General features: G+C 38.7%; 1 protein-coding gene across 12 annotated transcripts in view; it reads right to left on the reverse strand.

Moving 5' to 3' along the window:
- SNAP91 (synaptosome associated protein 91) overlaps positions 1–21843 on the reverse strand; it is a 128272-nt gene that overhangs the window by 83350 nt on the left and 23079 nt on the right. For all 12 annotated transcript variants that reach the window (XM_032484528.1, XM_032484529.1, XM_032484536.1 and 9 more), the window contains exons 3-5: positions 3298–3440; positions 2585–2660; positions 1268–1370 (exon numbers count right to left, since the gene is read on the reverse strand). In XM_032484528.1, the coding sequence (XP_032340419.1) occupies positions 1268–1370; positions 2585–2660; positions 3298–3440 (322 nt within the window). The remainder of the gene's footprint in view (positions 1–1267; positions 1371–2584; positions 2661–3297; positions 3441–21843) is intronic.

The raw sequence follows: 21843 nt of genomic DNA on the forward strand, positions 1-21843 counted from the left end.
CAGAGCTGAATTTCACCAGCTGCAGAGAATGCGACTGGAGGTCAGTGCTGAAGGGGGCAGCACAGGGGGCACTGAACGCTCTACCAACTGCCAGGCCTCTGAGGGAGCCCCGTACCCAGTGATGGTCAAGGAGCGGCAGTACTGAAACAGCTGAGGAAAACGCCCAGGCGGTGGGAATGGGCTGATAAAGACAGCTATCAGGGCCCCTCCCACTTCCACAGTAGGGAAAGCACCCTGAAGTGCCCTTATGTACCCAAACGGGGGCAGAAGTGGACCTACTGTGGTGAGGTCACAATCCAGCCGAGAATATCAGGCCTGGTTGCCCAGGGCATGTAAGAAGTCAGAGCAAGGCATATGAACTAGAACCATCTCAAATGAGATGGCCATGAAGTCAAAACCTTCATTTTATCAAATGTTCACCCATGAGAAGCCAATATACTTTGAATAGGTGAGTTTATCTTTCTCAGCACCATGGTTAAAAAAAAGAAGCAGTTCAAAGCTAAGGTTAGGTCAACTATTAGAAACAAGAGTTATATCTTTTTGTGTGAATTCTTGAGGCTATAATATTAAACCTTCTACAATATGTTGCCCTTATTTCAAGTTAGAAGCAGATTCAAGATTTGCACAAATTTATGGTTGAACACTTCTGCTTAAATTCAAACTATTAAATTTAGAGGGAAATAAATGGTAATTATGAACTAAAATGCAAGTGTTTCTATTTCAATGAGATTTTCTTAATCAATGGTTAGTATTAATAATTAGTTTAATTATGGTGTGTGTGCATGTGCACACATGTGTGTGTATAACAATAGGACAGTATTACAGATCTTCACCATATACTTCACCAAGTTCAGTTTCACCCCAATCAAAACACGTGAAGTTTTTAAAAAGCCACATTGAAGTAACTATCGTCAACTACAGCCCAAACTCCCCCTGTACTTTTAAATGAACCTTGTTTAAATTCTCTCCATTTAAAATTATTTAAAGGTGTAAAGGTGTTCAAGAACTCTGAATTGATTTTAGCAAATAAAATGGTATAGCACGTCAACTGTGAGCAGAAATCAATTTTCTGCATGAAAATATAAACAAAGGAACACATATTGCAACCTCAAGACTAACCTCTGTAATACTGAGTTTCTTTTTTCAGGTGATTATAAGCCAGGCCTTCATGACTGAAATTAGTTGGCATTTAACTTAGTTAAGATAAATCAAGTATGCCTCAAAGACTTACTCTGCTCAGGGAAGTATGAGAAAGAAGAAAACATACCCTTTCTTCACTCTGGCAAAATCAAATGCCATCTGTCTGTAAGAGAAAGCCTTTTCATTCAAATATCTGCTATAGCGCCTTATGAAAGTAGACATATCATAACCTGGAGGAAGGGGCAGAGGAAATAAAATTAATAAAATACCTTCAACTGGGCTTTGCTTAGTACCAGTTTTTTAAGTTCCTTAAATGTAAACAATTCTAAAATGAGGTCAGCAAGTGTATCAGACAGGCCTCAGTTAAGTCCTAGTTCAGGGAAAAATATTTTAGGCATGAGACATTCTGAAACTATTCAATTTCGTTACGCTACTATCCTTGTACAGATTCCTCTTCTGATTTTTCCTTGCATTTTTGTTCACTGTTTCAAATAAGCACCTGTTTTAGACTTAATACGTGTAGTTGTCTGAGAACGATCCACCTGCTTGGTGTGCTTGCCTTACGCACAATGGGCAACCAGTAAATATGACGAACGGACAAATGATTGCAGTTCAAATTCTATTAATTTACAAAAAACATTAAAAACTGGATTTTTTAAATTGGGAAAGTATTTTTCATTTCATTGCTTTCTTACATCTTCATAAACAAACAATTGAGGGCCTAGAATACTCACTGTTACTTTTAAAGGTAAACATTGAAAAAGACAAAACAATAAAAACAGATTTGTAGATACTAACTAGTATATATAAAATAGATAAACAGCAAGATCCCACTATAGAGCAAAGGGAACTATACTGAATACCTTGTAATGGCCTATAATGAAAAAGAATATGAAAAGGAATATATATATATAAATGAATCACTATGCTGTACACCAGATAAACACATTATAAACTGACTATACTTCAATAAAAAAAAAGATACATAATTCACATGCTAAATTGTCTAAAAACTAAATATTTGAAAGCCACTATAAAGTAACTATATGAGATCACTCATATGTGGAATCTAAAAATTAAAAAAAAAGAACATAAATACAAAACAGAAACAGACTCATAGACATAGAATACAAACTTGTGGTTGCCAAGGGGGAGGAGGGTGGGAAGGGACAGACTAGGAGTTCAAAATCCGTAGATACTGACAGGCATATGTAGAATAGACAAACAAGATTATACTGTATAGCACAGGGAAATACATACAAGATCTTGTGGTAGCTCACAGCAAAAAAAATGTGATAATGAATATATATGTACGTTCATGTATAACCGAAAAATTGTGCTCTACACTGGAATTTGACACAACATTGTAAAATGACTATAACTCAATAAAAAAATGTTTATAAAAAAGCATTAGCAAAAAAATGTCAAAACACAATATTCTCACCATGGGATCCACTTTTGTCCAAAAAATTGCTGAGATTGAATAGTGTATTTCTAGAAGCCAAATACTGAATAAATCTCTGAAAAACAAAAATTAGAATTATCAAATTCTCAAATCATTAAACGATTTCTGATACTAAAGGGAATTTTTTAAAATATAAATTCTCATTGTGATCTTTTTAACTTGGAAAGAAGTTTCCTGGTCTGCGGGCTTTCTCTGAGGGTGAATAAAGACTGACTCATACTCATGAATTAGAATTAAATCATATGCTCTTTCATTTCTGCATATAACAGAAACACTGCAGTTTAATAGGATTTAGTAGGTATCCTAAATAAAGTGGCTAAGTTTTAGTCTGTCAGTATTCTCCAAAATTAAACATTTTTATGAAAGCAATTGTCACTTAGAGGCACAAAGGAATATTTCCTACAGGAAAGATAATTTTGTTGTTCCTTTGTCCCATCATCTTTGTCCATTAAATATGGCATATACATAGCTAATACTTCAATATTGCTAAGACAATGTCTGACAACACTTTTTTTTTGAAAAATAGGTAAAGAGAAAATCAAAATTGTACTCCAGATGATTTTGAACCATACATTTCCTCTTATTTTTCTCCTAATTAATGAAAGCCCAAAGGGCCTTCAGTTAGCACCATCTTCTCTATAAAAGCCTCCATCCCTGACCAAAAAAGGCAAAGTTAAGTTCACATGGTTTACCTCATTTCCATGCACCATTAGATGATGTGTCGTGACTAACGCTTTAAATACAACCACCCAGCTACTATTGGTCGCCCGCTCAAAGAGCGTGTCTGCCATCTGCGGAATATTAACGTTGGTCTCATTGGTGGCCTGGATCAAATCTACGAGAATAGAAGGTTTTGGTCAATGATACTAATCACTGCAAAAAAAATTCACCTCAAATTTTAAACATTTAAACCTACACCTAAATACATTCACCTGAAGTATTTATTTTTTCTGGAGCTTATTTTTTTCTATTGAATTCTCTTCTGTATCCTCTTCTAAATTTCCACCGTTTTCTGGTATTGATGTCACTTTTTAAAAATTCTAAACCCCAGGAAAGCTAAGCTTCGTGTTACTTTTTGGGTTATCACTCCTCACACAATGTCTCAAACACACACACACTTATTCTATACACCACTGGACAGCAGTAACATAAATGTATTTTCTTAAACACTCTACCTAAAAGCATACTTCACTTGTATTTTAGTTTTGATGAGTGCTAATAAATACACTTGTCTTGTAAGTGGCAGAATAAGAACAAAGAGTAAAAGAGGAAAGATTCCATGGTGCCCGTCTAAGCTTTCACAGAACATCATGAATGCATTATATCACTATGATCTGACCTGAGTTTATAAGAGAGTAAATCTTTCCAATATATTCACTGTCCACATCTACATATTAGCTATGATTCCAAGTATACCTCACGAAAAAAATGTATATAGGTTCCAAGAGGGGCTGCCCAGAATTCAGAAAAAAATGAGTACTGTCAAAAAGTTAGCTGAGGTAGCCAAAGATCATGTCCTAATGAACAGAAGCTAAAGCCACCCTGGGGCAGTGTGGACTTAAGAAAGGCACTTCCCACAGCACAAGGTGACCTCCTCAGGACAGCAGAACTTCAGGACTTCTCCTACAGGCTGCATCCACTCTGCAGAGACCTGCATGGGATACTCAGTGCCTAGGAAATCCCAGGCAACAAATACAAAGACAAGCCCATCCTGTTCCTTACTTAAAATCCATACTCAGTACTCATTAAGCTATATACATAAAATACATAAAACACCTGTTTTATGCATTTCTTTATTTTATAATAAATTGGTTTTAAGAAATTGATACTCCATCACTGAAATGGCTCTTAACTCTAAGACTAAAGAGTTTATCAGTAATTGATCTGAATTATAAATGGACCAAACCAGGCTTCTTTCTTACTTTACATTTATTTTGAACATTCTATCCCCCTGAAGAGCCCTCCCTCAAGATTTTCCTTTATTGGAATTCTACTCATCTTTTAGGAAATCTTTCCTGGTCCCATTTGCATGCAGTACTATGTGACCTTCCTCTGCTTAAAAACCTAAGGCTATTTATTCCTGCTGGCTGTTCAGCATTAGATGTGTATCTGTCACAAGTTCCTACTGCACCAGCGCTCCCTGAGGATGGAAACTGTCATACCAATATCTGTTTCCTGTGCAGGATTTCAGAGAACGCTGTGCCCAGTAAACATGTGTGGAGCAAAATGTACAAAACCCAAAATGTTTGACCCAAAATATAAATGAACAGCTCTTTTAAAAGAAAAATCACTATGCTATAACATTGTTTCCTGAGACTGTATCATGGGACTGCTTTATACTTGAAACTCTGTGTCAGTCACGAATTCTTCTATTCCTTTAGCTACTGAACTGGTGATATGGAAACATACTGCTGGTCAAAGGAGATGAATACATGTCCAGATAATAAGGAAATCCCTAGAAGAGTAAAGAGAGGTAGATGATAGAGCAGAAAGAGCCCATGTCCAGAGCCCAGCTTAGACTGTCTAGATGCGTAATTCCAGGCAAGTTGCTTAATACAAGTTCGACTCAGGCTCTCATCTGTAAAATGGGGGTAATAATTACTACCTTTCAGGGTTATTGTAAAGAACATCAACGGTCTGAACAAAGTAGGCACCCAATATAGATGTTTGTAAATACTGTTATAGATGCATGACATTATGAGAATATGGTGGGGTATTAGGAAAGACTCCATGGGGAGGAAGGGGTTGAGTGGGACCCTAAAGTCAGCGATGACACGGGAGGGGAGTGGAGACATTTTTGGCAAATCTGCAAAGGGTGGAGCTGTTAAGAGGTGACGTGTCCTTAGAGAACTGTGGTGCTCTGGGGGCTGGGTGTGTGTGGGCAGATGGAAGAGGGGAACTTAACTAAAGACCCGGGGACTGGCCAGTGAGGATCTCACATGTGGCATTAAAGAGTCTGGGCTTCACCCTATGGACCAAGGGAAGCCCTGGAGGTCTTTTAGCAGAAAAGTATCAATAAGATTTGGCTTTTACAGTCAATCACATTACTCAGTGACACCTGCAAGTAAGAAGAGGCGCCAAATCGGGAATAATCACCTCTGTGTGGAAAGATACGTTAGAAGACAGGACAAGGGGAAGTTCGAAAAGCCCAGCTGAGCGCCAGAGAGATGAACCTGAACTAACGAAACGGCAGGGGAGGCACAGGAGATACTACACGCAGCAGGAAGACATTGAGGACGTATGGTTGACGGGGATTTGCAGGTGAGCACATAGATGTTAGAGGTGAGGGGGAAAGGAAACTTAACTAATTCCAGAGTTCTAGTTGGGGCCCAGTGTTAATGCTTTTTACTTAAATAGGAGGCAAGTTGATTTCAAAGGAGACACACACTATTTTGGACATGATACACAGGAAGTAGCTGTTGGAGCTCTAAGCTGAGATGTCTGACAGGGGACTGGAAGTGTGTTCTAGAGGTCAGGGGAAACACTTGGCCTGGATACAAATCTGGGAGTCATCAGCAATGATATGGGAGCTGAAATCATGCAAGTAGACAAGGCAACCTACATATACAAAGAACGGTAAAAATGATATATTATACATAAGAAAATAAGAATCAAAACCAAGAAAGATCAACATTTAAGGGATGAATGGAGGAAAACTGAGAGCAAGAAAAGTCAGAATGGTAAAGAGAAGCCTAGAAAGTGAAACTGTGGAACCAACGAAGAAGAGAGCTTCCAAAAATTTCAAGAAGCAATCAGTGGTCACTGGGATCAAATACCACATAAATTCCCAGCAAACAGAACCCTAAGAACAGAACATACAAGTAGGAGGCTGCTGCCTTGTAAAGGAGGCAAAGCCCAAACACAGACTGGGTGTGTGTCGGGGGGGAGGGTCAAGGGTATAGCTCAGTGGTAGAGTGTGCGCCTAGCATGCACGAGGTTCTGCGTCCAATTCCCAGTACCTCCTCCAAAACTAGGTAAGTAAACCTAATTACCACTCCTCTCCCCCATCCCTCCAAAAAAGAAATGTGTACTAGGAAGACTTTAATGGTTTAAAGATAGGAGACACTTAAGCACATCTGAGACCAAGAAGGAAAAGCCAAAAAGGTGAGTTTGAAAAGAGAGCAGAGATAATTTACAGAAGTTCTCAAGGCAGGATAAGCTCTAGAATCTGGAGCTCAGTGTTGGGGTTAGCCTCAGAGAGGAGGGCACACAAAGGAGAGAGGTAAGAGCAGGTGCTCTTTAGTGGAGGTGGAAGAATGATGACAGCATGACTGGGAAGCATGTCTTTGACGATGTAGTGAGTTATTAATTTTATCAAGTCTTAACCTTAGTATTCTCATCTTTTTAAAACTTTTATGTCAGGGCTGGCAAACTACAGCTTGCCAGGCAAATGTGGTCTGCTTCTTGTTTTTGTAAATAAAATTTTATTGGAACACAGTCATGCCCATTTGTTTCCATATTGTCTAAGGCTGCTTGCACAATGCAGTGATGTAGCTGACTGGTTACAACACTCAACTCAAACTCAATTCAGTGGTCCACAGCACCTAACATATTTACTCTTTGATCCTTTATGGAAAATATTTGCTGACTCTGTTCTGTCCCTAAATGGGAAGTATGCATAAAGCACTTCTTATGCCTAACAAAGAACAATGCCTATCTCAAGGAAAAGCAACTGTGTGCTTGAATTGTGAGCAGAACTAATCACTTTTTTCACAGACTACCATTTTTACTTGAAAGAATGATCGACAGATTTCAAACCATCAATGAGTCAGACATAGTATTCAATAGTTGTTTTCTCAAAAATAAAGAAAGCAAGACTGTCACTTCAAAGAAAATGAATAGCAGTATTGGTTGCCACTGATAAAATTCAATCTGGTTTCAAGTAAAAATTAGAATTTTAGAAGACTTATGTCTGCCATGGTAAGCTTGGCAGCTTCCAGGTCTTTGAGATTTTTCTGATAAAGACTGTTGGTAATATTAGTGAGTATCATTTGTTGATAATATATAATGAAATGTGTCAACATTTGGAAGATGTGAATAACTCAGCCAATATTTTCCAAATGACTAGTGAATAATGTTATAAAATAATGCGTTCAATACATTCAAAGTACAGATCAACAAATGCCAATGGGTTTTAATGCAACAGAGGACAAAAAGTTCACTGATTTGGTTTCACATTCAACATTGGAATTGAAATTTAAGAAACTATCACTTAGAGAGTTAGGATGTAGTATCAAAAAATATCCACAATTATCTGAAGAGGCTCTCCCTTTTCAAATTGTCGTTGCGAGGCCAAATTTTCCTCATACACTTCAGTTAAAACAGTATATTCCAAAAGACTGAATATAGAAACAGATATAAGCATCCATCTTATATTGAGCAAGATAGTAAAGAGATTTGTAAAAATATACAATACCTTTTTCTCACTTTTTTTTGTTTTGGAAAACAATTATTCTCCCCAAAAGTATTATTTGTGTTAACATGTCAGTATGTTTATTATAGTTATTTTAAAATGAAAAATATTTCTAAACTTTCTCAGTTTGATTTCTAATACCAGGAAATATCTAAAGATATAACTCACATAAACAAAAGCTCTTTGAATTCCTCAATAATTTAAGAATACAAAGGAGTCCTGAGACAAGCAATCTGAAAGCTGCTATTCTTGGTGTATACCTGGGAAGAGAATTGCTAGGTTGTACAGTAAGCACATATTTTACATCATGAAATGTCTTTACATGGTGATTGCACCCATCTAAATTCTCACCAGTAGTTTATGTGAGTTTATACTGCTCTACCTCTTCATGAAATAAAGGGTTTCTATGTAAAGAATTTCAAAAAATTAAACAAAACAAAGACATAAACATGTGGAAAAATATTCTTGAAAATTGTGGGACTCTAAATGCTGAATCTCTATCATACTTAAATTCCTTAGAATTCAAAGTCTCAGCTGAACTTAGGAAGACAGTTCTGGTATCGTTCTGGCAGTTTAAAAAATAGTTTCACTGAAGTATAACTGAATACAAAAAACTGCATGTATTTAAAGCATACTCTTTGATAAGTTTTGACAAACGTAAAACTACGACCAAAATCAAGATAATGAACATACCCATCACCCCGAAGGCTTCTTCAATCCCTTTTATAAATCTGCCTTCCAACATCCACCCCATCCTCCTCCCCCACTGTCCCTTAGCAACCACCAATTTATTTTCAGTAAATATACATTAGTTTGTATTTTCTAAATTTTCTGTAAAGAAAATCATAGTTTTCTCTTTCGGCAGGGGTAGGGGGAAGTCTGACTTCTTTCGCTCAGCCTAATTATTCTGAGACTCATTCACGCTGTTGACTGTATCAATAGTTAAATGAACTCATTTCCAAAACAGAAACAGACACACTGACATAGAAAATAAACTTATGGTTACCAGAGGGGAGAGGGGAGGGCATGGAGGAATAAACTGGGAGTTCACGATTTGCAGATCCTAATTACTATATAAAAAATAGATAAACAACAAGGTCCTGCTGTAGTACAGGGCATTATATGCAATACCTTGTACTGGCCTATAATGAAAATGAATATACATGTATAACTGAATCTCTATGTGGTACAGCAGAAATTAACACAACATTGTAAACTGACTACTTCAATAAAAAATAAATTAATTAAAAATAGTTCATTCCTTTTTATAGCTGAAGTGTGTTCTGTTTTATAGACATGCCAAAACTGTTCATCCATTCACCTGTTGATGGACATCCAGTTTTTGGTTACAAATATAGCTACTATAAACATTTGCATACAAGTATTTGTATGGACACATGCTTTACTTTCCCTTGGGTAACTGCCCAGGGGTAGAATGTGTAAGCCATTTGGGAGCAAATACTTAAGAAACTGCCAACTACTTCCAAAATGATTGTATCATGTTACATTCCAACCACCAGTATATAAGTGTTTCAGTGTATTCATTTTTTTACCATTAACAGGCACAGTGTGGTATCTCACGGTGGTTTTTCTTTGCAGTTCCCTGACGACTAAGGACGTTGAAAGTGTTTTTCATGTGCTTTTCATTAGTTTACTTGCCATTGGTGGATATTCTTTGCCCATCTTATTAGATTGTTTTCTCATTATGGAGTTATTCTGGATATAGTCCTCTATCAGATACATGATTTGTAAATATTTCCCCAGTCTACGGCTTTTTCATTCCCTTAACAGTGTCTTTCATAGAACAGAAATTATGGTGAAGCCCTATTTATCAAGTTTGTCTTTCATGGTTTATGCTTTTGGTGTCATATCTAATAAATCTTTGCTTAAGGAAAGGTCACAATTATTTCCTCCTATGTTTCTTCTAGAAGTTTTACAGTTTTAGGATTGTACATTTAGGTCTATAATACATTGCTAGTTTTTATAAGTGGTATGAGGAATGGATATATGGTCATTTTTTTTAATGGATCGATATCAAATTTTTCCAGCACCATTTGTTGAAAGAACTATTCTTTCCCCACTGAACTGCTTTTGCATCTTTGTTAAAAAACCAACTTGGAAAAAAAATCAACTTGACCACTTATCTTTGAGTCTATTAAGTTATTCTTTCAATCTGTTCTATTGATCTATTTGTTCATATTTACAATAATATCACCCTATCTCATCTACTATAAATTTATGGTAGTTATTGAAATCAGGTAAAGTTAATCTTCCAATTTTGTTCTTTTTTCAAAGTTGTTTTTAGCTCTTTAGATCCTTTTATTTCCATATAATTTTTAGATGGAGCTGATCAATTTAAACAAAAACGTCTCCTGAGATTTTAATTGGGATTATGTTGAATCTACAGATCAATTGGAGGTGAACTGGCAACTTACAGTCCATATGCATGGTCTGTCTCTCAGTTTACTTAGATCTGCTTTAATTTCTCACAGCAATGCTTTGCAGCTTTCAGTATATAAGTCTCACACATATTCTGTCAGATGCATTCTGAAGTATTTCATATTTTTTGATGATATGGCAAATGATCTTGTTTATTTTCCATTTCAATTTTTAATTGCTCATTGCCGTATTGAGAAATACAACTTATTTTGTATACTGACTTTGTATCTTACAAGTTTGCTGAAGTCACTTTCCAGTTCTTTTTGGTAGATTCTATCACATTTTCTGCATATATGATCATGTGATCTGTGATAAGTCAGTTTTTACTTCTTTCCAATTTCAATACCCTTTCCTTCTTACTTGATTTTTTTAAAAATTAAAAAAAATTTTTTTTAACTTAATGATAATGGCTAGAATCTCCAGTGTAATTTGAGTAGAAGTGGTAGACATCCCTGTCCTTTTTCCTGGTTTTAGAGGGAAAGCATTCAGTCTTTCGCTAGTAAGTATCATGTTAGTTGTAGATTTTTCAGAGATGTCCCATATCAGGTTAAGAAAATTCCCTTCTTAGTTTGCTGACTGTTTTTCTCATGAATGAATACTGGATTTTGTCAAACAGTGATCATATGGCTTTTCTTTTTCAGTCTGTTATTGACTGAAATTACACTGGCTTATTTTCAAGTACTAAACCAACTCTGCATTCCTGGGATAAACCTCTTTGGTCATGATATTTTGTCTAAATGTTGTTGGATTTGATTTGCTAAAATGTAAGAATTTTTACATCTGTGTTCATGTGGGATATTGGTCTATAGTTTTTCTTTTCTTGTAACATCTTTGGTTTTGGGATCAGAGTAATGATGACCCCACAAAATAAGTAGAGAGATGTTCTCTCATTTTCAATTTTCTGGAAGAGTTCATGTATTCTTCCAGAAAGTTTGAGGTTCTTTTATAAATAAAGTTTTGAAAGAATTCACCAATTTAGTCATTTTGGCCTATAGTTTTCTTTGTTAGAAGGTTTATAACCATAAACTCAATTTCTTTAATAGATACAGGGTTACTCAGGATTTAATTTTATTTTTGAATGAGGCTTGGTCGTTTGTGCCTTTTAACAAATTTGTCATTTTCATATAAGTTGCTGAATTTACTGGCCTCAAGTCATCAGCAGTATTCCCTTATGGTCCTTTTAACATCTACAGAATCAGTAGTGATGTCATCCCCTCTCTTAATTATCTGATACTGGTCATTTACATCTCCTTTCCTCTTTTCTGCTCAGTCTGGGTAAAGGCATTTGAACCGCATAGATGTTCTCAAAGAACCTGCTCCATCTCGACCATTCAGGAGACCACTAGGATCCAGCTGGGGTTCTGCACCCAGTGCTACAGCACAGGACCCTCTCAGGACAGTGGACTGGGACAGTCCAAGAGCTAACCTCATCCACTTTCCATCTCTCAGGGATCACTGTCCTTTACTGTTGAATGTCCAACATCCTGAAACCAGTTATTCCATGTGCTATGTCCAGCTTCTGAGCTGCTTCAGGCAGGAGGGTAAATACAAGTATCTCTCTCTCTTTTCGGTAGTTTTAAGCAATTAAAAAATGTCTTAGAAAAATCTCTCTGAGGCAAGATAGCATCATCAAGAGAGTAAAGGAAATAGATGTCAAAGGGAAAACAAATTTAAGGAGTTGTAAATAATTGTTCACTAAAATAAGGAAATAGCAGCAAACCTGAATTACTCTCAAATCTGCAATCGCCTGCTTCCTCTTCACGACTATGCGAGACTCTCATCCACTTGAGCCACATGAGAAGGTAGCTCAGGGTATGGGCCTCGTGACCTCTCACTTGGACGGCTCTACAGCCGGCTCTCTGGCTCACCTCCAGCCCAACTAGACATATTTGTGGGCAAAAAACTGCTAGAGTGTAGCCATCTGACTACAGCAGTCACCTCCTCACTCCCCCAGCCTGTCCCAAGCTGTCCACTGAATTAAATACAAACATCTCAACCCTAAATACAGGGCCTTTCATTAGAAGGCTCAGCTACCGTCCATGCTTTTTTCTTGGCTACAAACTGCGCGCCAACAGTATGGTACTGAACCTTTCCTGCTGTCCTCGTGGGCCCGGAATGCCTCCATCCTCACCCTGCTGAAATCTCATCTCCCCTGGACACTCTCAAATACCACAACCTCCGTCAGTTTTTCCTGACATTGTCCTCAAATGGAAGTGATGCTTGATTTTCTTTTCCATGCAGAGTGAAGTAAAGGATACTGGACTTGGGGCCAGAGATCCAGCTCACAAATTGACTCTGCTGTTTTTGGACAAGTTAATTTGACCACTCTGGGCCTCTGTTTTCTCACCAAGAAATGAGGATAATATTCACTACCTTATAGGACAGCACTGTCATTTGTGCTAATCCTTACTTTACACATCTCTATTGCAGTTTTATTACCTAGAATTGTAATTGCTTACATATGTCTCTGCCCCATCGGAGCTCCAGGTCCAACAGGTAGAAACGAGGTCATATCTATATCTTTGGATCCCCAGTACCTAACATAGGCTCTGGCACATAGAAGAAACTTATTAAATGAGATGGCCGTGACTGGCTGATCATTACCTGCTTCAATCTAAAACACTTTCATGATAAAATTGATAGGTATTAGAGGCTATTTCTTTCCATAACTCCTAATGGACATGACTGAGTCACCAAAGTAGACAGGAAGAATGACTTTCTATTTCATTGTTACATATGCATTTGTCACAGCCTACATTTAGACAGGTATCTTCTATTTCATTTAAAAATCTCTCCCTAAAAGCTGGACAGCTAAATGTAAATCAATGAAATTAGAACATTTCCTCACACCATATGCAAAAATAAACTCAAAATAGTTTACAGACCTAAATGTAAGACACCATACAATAAAACTCCTACAAGAGAACGTAGGCAAAACATTCTGACATAAATCGTAGCAAAATTTCTTAGGTCAATATCCCAAGGCAAGAGAAATAACAGTAAAAATAATGGGACCTAATCAAACTTTAAAGCTTTTGCACAGCAAAGGAAACCATCAATAAAACAAAAAGACAACTGATAAAGTGGGAGAAAATATTTGTATACAATGCAACAGGCAAGGAGTTAATACCTAAAATATACTAACAGCTCATAAAACATAATATTGAAAAAGCAAACAACCCAATCAAAAAATGGGTAGAAGAGTTAAACAGATACTCTTCTAAAGACACATGACCAACAGGCACATAAAAAGATGCTCAACACCTTTTATTATTAGAGAAATTCAAATTAAAACCACAATGAGGGATCATCTCACACTGGTCAGAATGGCCCTCTTCAAAAAGTCTACAAATAATAAATGCTGGAGAGGGTATGAAGAAAAAGGAATCCTCCTACACTGTTGGTGGGAATGTAAATTGGTGCAACCACTGTAGAGAACAGTAGAGAGGTTTCTTAAAAAACTGAAAACTTAAAAAACTGTATGATCCAGTAATCCCACTCCTGGGTATGTATCTAGAAAAAATGAACTCTAAATTCAAAAAGATATATGCACCTCAATGTTCACAGCAACGGTATTTACAACAGCTAAGACATGGAAACAAACCAAGTGCCCATCAACAGTCAACTGGCTTAAGAAGATGTGAGATAGATATAGATACAGATATCATTCCACACAATAGAAAATTTCTCAACCATAAAGAAGAATGAAATATTGCCATTTGCAGCAACATGGATGGACCCTGAGAACATTACACTTAGTGAAGTAAGTCAGATAGAGAAAGACAAATATTATATCACTTATACCTGGAATCTAAAAAGAATATAGATGAATCTATATACAAAACAGAAACAGATTTATAGACAGAAAACAAACTTATGGTTACCAAAGGGGAGAGAGATGGCGGAGGGAGGGACAAATAAGGAGGTGAGATTAACAGATATAAACTACTATACATAAAATAGACAAGCAACAAGGATTTACTACAAAGCACAGGGAATTATATTCAACATCTTGTAATAAACTAAAATGGAATATAATCTGAAAAAAAATAACTGAATCACTTTGCTGTACACCTGGAACTAACACAATATTGTAAATCAACTGTACTTAAAAAAAAAATCTCTCCCTTAGTTCAATTACATGATTCTGTCAAAACCCAGTAAAACAGCAATTTTCCTTAAACTAAATGCCAGGAAAGACAACAAAGACTTGTCATTCTTTTATCTTACAATCATCATCTAGACTTGAGCCCCCAAAAGAAAATGAGATGCTACAGATGGAAGTCCAGCAACACACTAATATGCAGTTTTTAAGCATTCCTGATACATCATATTATCTCAGAGTTTTTGCCCCATGAACTAATACATATGTAAATACATTAACTACAGTTCTTTTAAATGTATATATTTTTTCATTCCATCCTCACTCCCTTCCTCCCTCCCTTCCTTCCTGCTAGTTAACATCAGAGAGCTTAAACATCTGTAAAGAGAAACTAATCCTTCCAATTTGGACAATACAAAAAGAGAATGATGCAGGATGGTTCAGAACTCAAGAATTCTTCTTCTCAAGTTCAGTACTAACAGCAGACATTAATGGTTGCCTCACCAATAGCTATTTCCTTCTCTCTTCTGCACCGTCAGAGTCTTCCCTTTGACCCACCAGAAAGACTAAAAATGCTCGAAATGCACAATCCCTGCTTCCCCTGTAGTTAGCCATGGACATGCTGGACCACCTGGGAAAACTTTTCCCTTTGGAGTAAGCAGCGCTGTATAATTAACAGACTGGACACATGTCTTCTCTCTCAATGGATGTAGCTGAGTATGCCTGTGACATCATGGTCACCTTGACACAGAAGTACAGGCTTCACCAACAGGCTGAAGACAGCAGAGGGGAAACACGGAAAGCACCTGGTTCTGTGGTGATGTCGCTGCGCTGCTAATCAAACCCAGGAACTGCCCCACCTCCAGACTTCTTGTTACAGATGGTCAATAACCTTGTTCATTCCTTTCTTAGGATGTTCTGTTACAGGCAGCCAAAAGCATCTTAAGTGAAACAACCCACACAAAACACAACAAAAGGAACCAGGCCTATGATCTCCACAGTGTCTTCCAGCTCTAATATCCTCTGAGTGTCTCACTGCTCCTCAAAATGACATTGCTTCCGTGCTTTTACAGAGTGTTCAACAACCCCAGCAATGCCTTCCCTTGAGATAAGTGCCCTGTGCATAGAAGTTCTGTTTCGGGTGAGCTGGTTACAGGGACTAGGATAGAGGAGTAAACCACTGAAAGGATGATATTTGGGGAAGGAGAAAGAAAGTGTGTCTGTCTCCCACGCAGAAAGACTTAATGATGTGAAGTCATTTTATAAAGTATATATTTTGCATATGGACATTCTGGGGTAGCATGGGGCCAAGACTAGAAAACAATCAGGACAAAAATATGAAGGAGCATATTCCTTTATATTTTGGGGCATCCCATGGACATCCCAAAGGAGAAGAGGTTGGATGAGAGGTGCTGCGAGAACTGTGGCAAGTCTAGGCAGGACTGAGCATGTAAAACGAATGATCTCGTGAGGGCTGAATGGGGAGAGAGGCGTAAAGGGGAGGTGCTGAGAGCTATGTAGATGACAGTAAAGGCAGTGACAGCAAGAGTAAGAAGGATGCCCCTCAGGTGTCGACTGTAGGTGACAAGGATGGAGGAGCAGGAAATCAAAGAATAAACACCTTTGAGTTTACAGATATCAGGGGAGCAGTCTGTAAATGTCCACCATTCGATGAATAGGATTTGCAGAATGTAGCAACAGGTCGCCTTCTTCAAACAAATTCTTTAAATAGAAAGGTGGAAAATGTTAATGTTTAATGTTTCACTTAATCTAGTCCATACAGCTGAATAAAAACATTATTTGCATTTTCACATTACTAGACGTGAATTTTAATCGTATTCCTAAACTACTAAGGGGGCTTCGTTCATCTTAGAGAAAAATACTTATGCTTTGTAATTTTTGGTAGTCCTTTGTAGAAATATATAGTACAAAAGTCTCCTTCTTATCCTATTTGTTCCCCTGAAGGATTCAGGCAAATTCAAAATGAGGAGACGTCATCTACCGATAGCACAGTCAAGTCACTCAGTTAAAGTTTTGGAGCCAGACTGCATCCTGTTCAATTAGCGTCCATTAGTTAATAATTGGGCCAAGCTGCCTCTCTTAACCTCCACTTCTGCAATACTATGATAGGGAGAGTAATGGCACTGATCTGATAGCTGTTTTATTCAAGGGGGTAATGCAAGCAAACTATCTAGCACAGAGCCTGATACACTATGAGGAATGGATGCTTTGATAATATACTGGGCTGTGTGCTAGATACTGTGCTTGATATATATGTACACACACACATATACACACACATATATACATATTCTACCACATATATAGTAAAATACACACTAAAAGGGATGGATACACAAACACAATTATAATTAGATGCACTCTGGCGAGCTACATCACAAAAGGACTTGGCATACTCTGTTAATTAATTCAATCGATTCATTCATTAACAAATATTTACTGAATGCTTATCACGTGCCAGGCAAAGCTAAGTGATGTGATGAGAAATAAAATAAAGGGATAAAGGGTAATAGTGGGTACTTTCAGGTAGGGTGATCAGAAGAGGCTGCCCCGTGGAAGTGACATTTAAAGAGACCTACACGCAGTGAGAAAGGAATGTTCTATGCAGCACAAAGAGCAAATGCAAAGGCCCCGAGGTAAGAGCCTGCCTGATGGACTCCAGAAACAGCAAGAAAGTCAGGGTGCCTGGAGAAGAGTGAGAAAAGGGAGAGCATGGCAGATGGAGAATGATCTGGACAGGGCAACTCAGTACATGAGGGCATTACAGGTCACAGGAAGGATCTGGTATTTCATTAAAATGCGATGGGGAATCCCTAGAGGGCTTGATCAAGGGAATAACACAATCCAGCTTATATTTTGGAGAACTACTCCAGTGGCAATAGGCACATGCTGGGTAGAGGGAGTGGAGTTAGGGAGACAAGTAAAGGAGGCTGCTGCCATAGTTCAGGTGAGAGGTGATAATGAATTTGTATCCGTGTGACAATGGGACAGAAGCAGGAAAACAAAAGGTAGGATTCTGGGTATTTCCAAGGTAGAGCCAAGAAGATTAGCTGACGGATTTGATGAGAGGCATGAGATACAGAGAAGCATCAAGAATGATAAGCTTGTAGCATCTGAGCAACTGGATGAACTGCCCCTCGTACCCTCAGGGAAAGAGAAGCAGTGTAGGTGAGGCACACGCTTGTACGCGTGTTCTTGTTTCTCTTTCTACCCACTTCCACCTCTTTTGTCACTCTCCTCTCCGACTTCACTCCCATCCACAGAGAGCCCCATGCCCTGCACAATGTTTGAGCTACATCCAAAGGTATGCCTATCATTCATGGATCACATAAAAGGATGTCCCACAAATTATGTCAGTCATGTAAGCATCATGGAAACTATACCCAGCAGTGTTCTAAACATGGATTGGTTTGAGATGCAGGCACTAATAACTTTTCAAAATAAACACTATAGATCACTGACTGTGATTCTTCCGACCAACTGGAGTAGAGGAGACACTGACCATGCTGCCTCCCGAATGCGGGGTCATGACTCGTAGAGCTTCAAGGAGCCGGCACATGTGCCCCCCCAACTGCCTGCATGATCCTGGACCCAGGGCATGGACCATGATTGCTTCAGATTGCAGGGTTGGGGGGCAGGTAAGCAGTCCATGTACCAAATATTGCACCCTCAGTTAACTCTAGGGTAGTAGAAATCCTTGGACAAAAATTGGAAGTTTACATTTGTGTCTTTAAGGATCTGTACACAGCCAGTTCTGGCATTAACAATGTAACCTTTAAGCAAGTCATTGGATTTCTTTAACCTGGAGTCTTCATTCATGAGGTAGAAATAATCACGTATGTCCATCAGCCATAGTACTATGTTGCTTTTATATTTTATCTTCTTTCAGTTGTTTTCTTATAATTTATCACGGGGTTCTCAAAAGAACTCTATGCTTTAAGAACCAGATTGACAATGGATACGAACAGAAGTTTAAAAGGATGCACTAAAAAGTAGGTAGTCTTATAGAGGTAGAAGATGACCTTTGTAACAGAACCACTGAAACAGAAGATCACGGTGTTCTGGGCAATCCGCAAAGAATCTCAAGCCAGTTCTTTAAGCTGGCAGTAACTGCTGGAAGGATGGCCTTTGCTGACTTCGTTGCCAGGGAGATTCTAGAAGATACGTGCACCTTGGGTTTCTGATTTCCTGCTACTGCCACACGATGATCTACCTGTGTCTAGTCTTCAAGTGTGTCAGGTAAACGAACTCATGTCCTATTTATATGAAGCTCTTAACTTCTGTTTTTGTTTTCCACAGAGAGTTGGACTAAAAATAAGCTTAAAGGGCTTAGATTTAAGTTATCCCCAAACAGCATTTTTGGAGTCTCTTGGGAAAAATTGCCATGTTAGTAAATTACCATACCCCAACCCTGATCAACCCTGCACGTCTTTTTAAATGTCTAATTCAAGTCCCTCGTGCACTAACCACAGCCCATCACTTCCTACTCCATCCTCAGAAAAGAACAGTCATTTCATCCCCAGTTAGCTCTTTATATTCAGCATCACCTCTTGGAGCGCTCTAGAGCCATAAAGAAACACAGGGTTGCATAGTTAGGGTTCAAGCAACAGAAACTAGACATGAGTTTTCTGATTCCCTTCGAGCCCCCGACCCACATATGAGAAGCTTGTGTTTCCTAGAAATAAACAGTATCCAGAAGCGACAACTCCCACTGCAGACATGTAGAACTTTCCTCCTTTGCTGAGGCTACAGCCTAACCTCAGGGTTTCTCCCAAATTCTCACGCACTTTTCACCCCAAGGCTAGTACAGGGCTGGGTCTCGTCTTCCACTCCTGCTCCTTCTCCAGGTGAGCATCTGTGGCAACATCTCCCAGCACCATCCCATCCCCTTGGCCTTACCCAAAGCCTTCTTTGTCTTTATCCTTCACAACCCTCTACAGAATTTCCTAGAAGGAAATGTCCAAAAGAGACCCAAGTCTATTTTCCTTCTGAAATACCAGGGAATACAACTCCAGTTCTTAATACATATTTATTTTATGTATTATTTAACACATAAATATATATCACTTAACACGATATATATTTAATACATAATATATAGTATATAAATATATATATATAGTATATAAATATATACATAGTATCACTTTACTGCAGTAAAAGAGAAAAAATATTTCAGTGAAATAAGAATATTTCAGCCTCTTCTTCATATATATCCTTAATTCCTAGGGGAAGAAGGGGGGGTAAATAAAGGAAAAGCTGAAAAAAGGCCTTCTGTTTGCTTTAGAGACATGGAAAAGCAGCTGATGAGACCACGTGTACTGATGAGTTAATGGAGATAAAAATGAGAGACGGTCAGAAATTGCGACATGACAGGTGGCAGTAGCGGAAAGGGAAATTGGTTAGTCAACTCCTCAGAGCCCAGACCCCAGTGTGAGCCAGCCCTTCTTTAAAACTGTCCGGGTCTTAGTGCTCTGAGCGTGCTCTGCAGATGAGAGGTCTCACAAGTCTAGGCTTTAAGCCATCAGTTTTGCTCTCTTAGATTCTCTCCAAACCTTCTCCCAAGTTCTGTCCATCTCCTTACCCATTTTTCACGCTCACCACTAAGAACTACGATTTGTGTGTGTGTTTTCTTAAGTTCCCTGATGGCTCAGTCTAGAACAAGTTTCGTAGCCTTCTCACTGATGACATTTGGGGCCAGAAAATTCTTGGTTGTGGGGGGCATCACAGGATGTTTAACAGCATCCCTGGCCTCTGCCCACAAGATGACAGTAGCAGCCTCCCACCCCCAGCCAAGACAAATACACCTCCAAGCGTTGTTCAATTTCCCCTTTGGGGCAAAATCGCCCCTTTGTAACAACTGCTTGTCTAGAGAAAGAATCTGGAGATCTCAGGAGCTGAAGTCAGGCTAGGGCCGGTCCCCGGGGAAGCTGTCCCAGCGTGTGACCAACATCTTCTCCAGTTTCAGCTGTGGGTACATGACCACGCAGCATGAGTAACGGTCCATGAGAACTGAATGTACATGTATAGCATTTACTATTGTGACCAAAGAAGATTTACAGAAAGGGACTCTCACACCTAATCAAGGAAGGCAGCTCCCAACTTTCAAAAGGGTTATGACTGTTGTGCTTTAAAAGCTTACAAGTATATTTTGAATCAGGGACACATTCAGTCAAACTATCAAAATGTCTATTTTGTCAATCAAAATGGTTTAACAACATCGGCAGTTTCATAGAAGTCAGCCTACTAATTTCTTTCTGAAGCAACAGGAGGTTTCCACAAAATCCTATTGAGCGATTCTACTCCGGCTGCCCGGCTTCCTCAAAGTCCTCAGGTGCTATTGACTTGCATTTTCATTTTCACCGAGACCGGTCTCTGTTCCTGATGAGGTTTTCCACCTTTCTGCACCCTGTGGAAAAATACACCGCCTCACACCTTTTCTAAGACCCAGCAGTCCAAAGAGAGAGAGAGAGGTCTGTTCCCTGGGTTTCTCTTCAGCTCTTTTCTCCCATTTATTTAGATCCCCAAGATAAAGACAAGCGAGACGTCTTGGTAGATACAAAAGTCCGCTTAAGATTCATCTATACTTTACAATATGACAAATATGGCTAGCCAGCTCAGGAAAAAAAAAGTTAGAAAACATCAAGGGACAAACAGATGAGGAAAGAAAAAGAAGTGCACATGTTGGAGGTGAACAAGACTAGAGAATGCAGGGAACCGAAGGATGGGTGCTTTGAGCTGCAATTCTCCATCACAGACGACAGCAAGGGTGGAGAGGTAGATGAGAGGGTTATCTAGGAATCAGTGATCAACTCTGCACACATGAACTTGTACCAGAGATCACCAGTCATGGTTGACCATGCCTCCCGAGTGCTCTGAAATGGGGTGTGGTGGTGGGAGTCCTGGACTCAAAACACAGCGGAGATAGAGAACTTAAATTTCAAGCTCTAGGGGTCACAGAGAGCTCATCATCAAGTCACAGAAGTGGGGACAAGAGGCACACAACAATATTCTTTTAAGTCACAGGGTAATGAAAGCTCGCCTGATTTCTGCTGATGCCCTCCGGAGCCCCCGGCCATTTGGTGACATGACAGTCTACTGCTTTCTCTCCTCAACCTTGGAGAAAAATGAGTCTTCTCCTTCCTGAAGCCACACCTCATCCTGGGCTTTCATTCCCCCAGACCTTTCTGCCTACTCTGTGTCTATCTTTGCTCTCTCTGGATACCCCCTCCTCTGTATCTTCTAAATACATGTTCAACACTG

The sequence above is a fragment of the Camelus ferus genome, chromosome 8, assembly GCF_009834535.1.
Source record: "Camelus ferus isolate YT-003-E chromosome 8, BCGSAC_Cfer_1.0, whole genome shotgun sequence".
Taxonomy (NCBI): Eukaryota; Metazoa; Chordata; class Mammalia; order Artiodactyla; family Camelidae; genus Camelus; species Camelus ferus.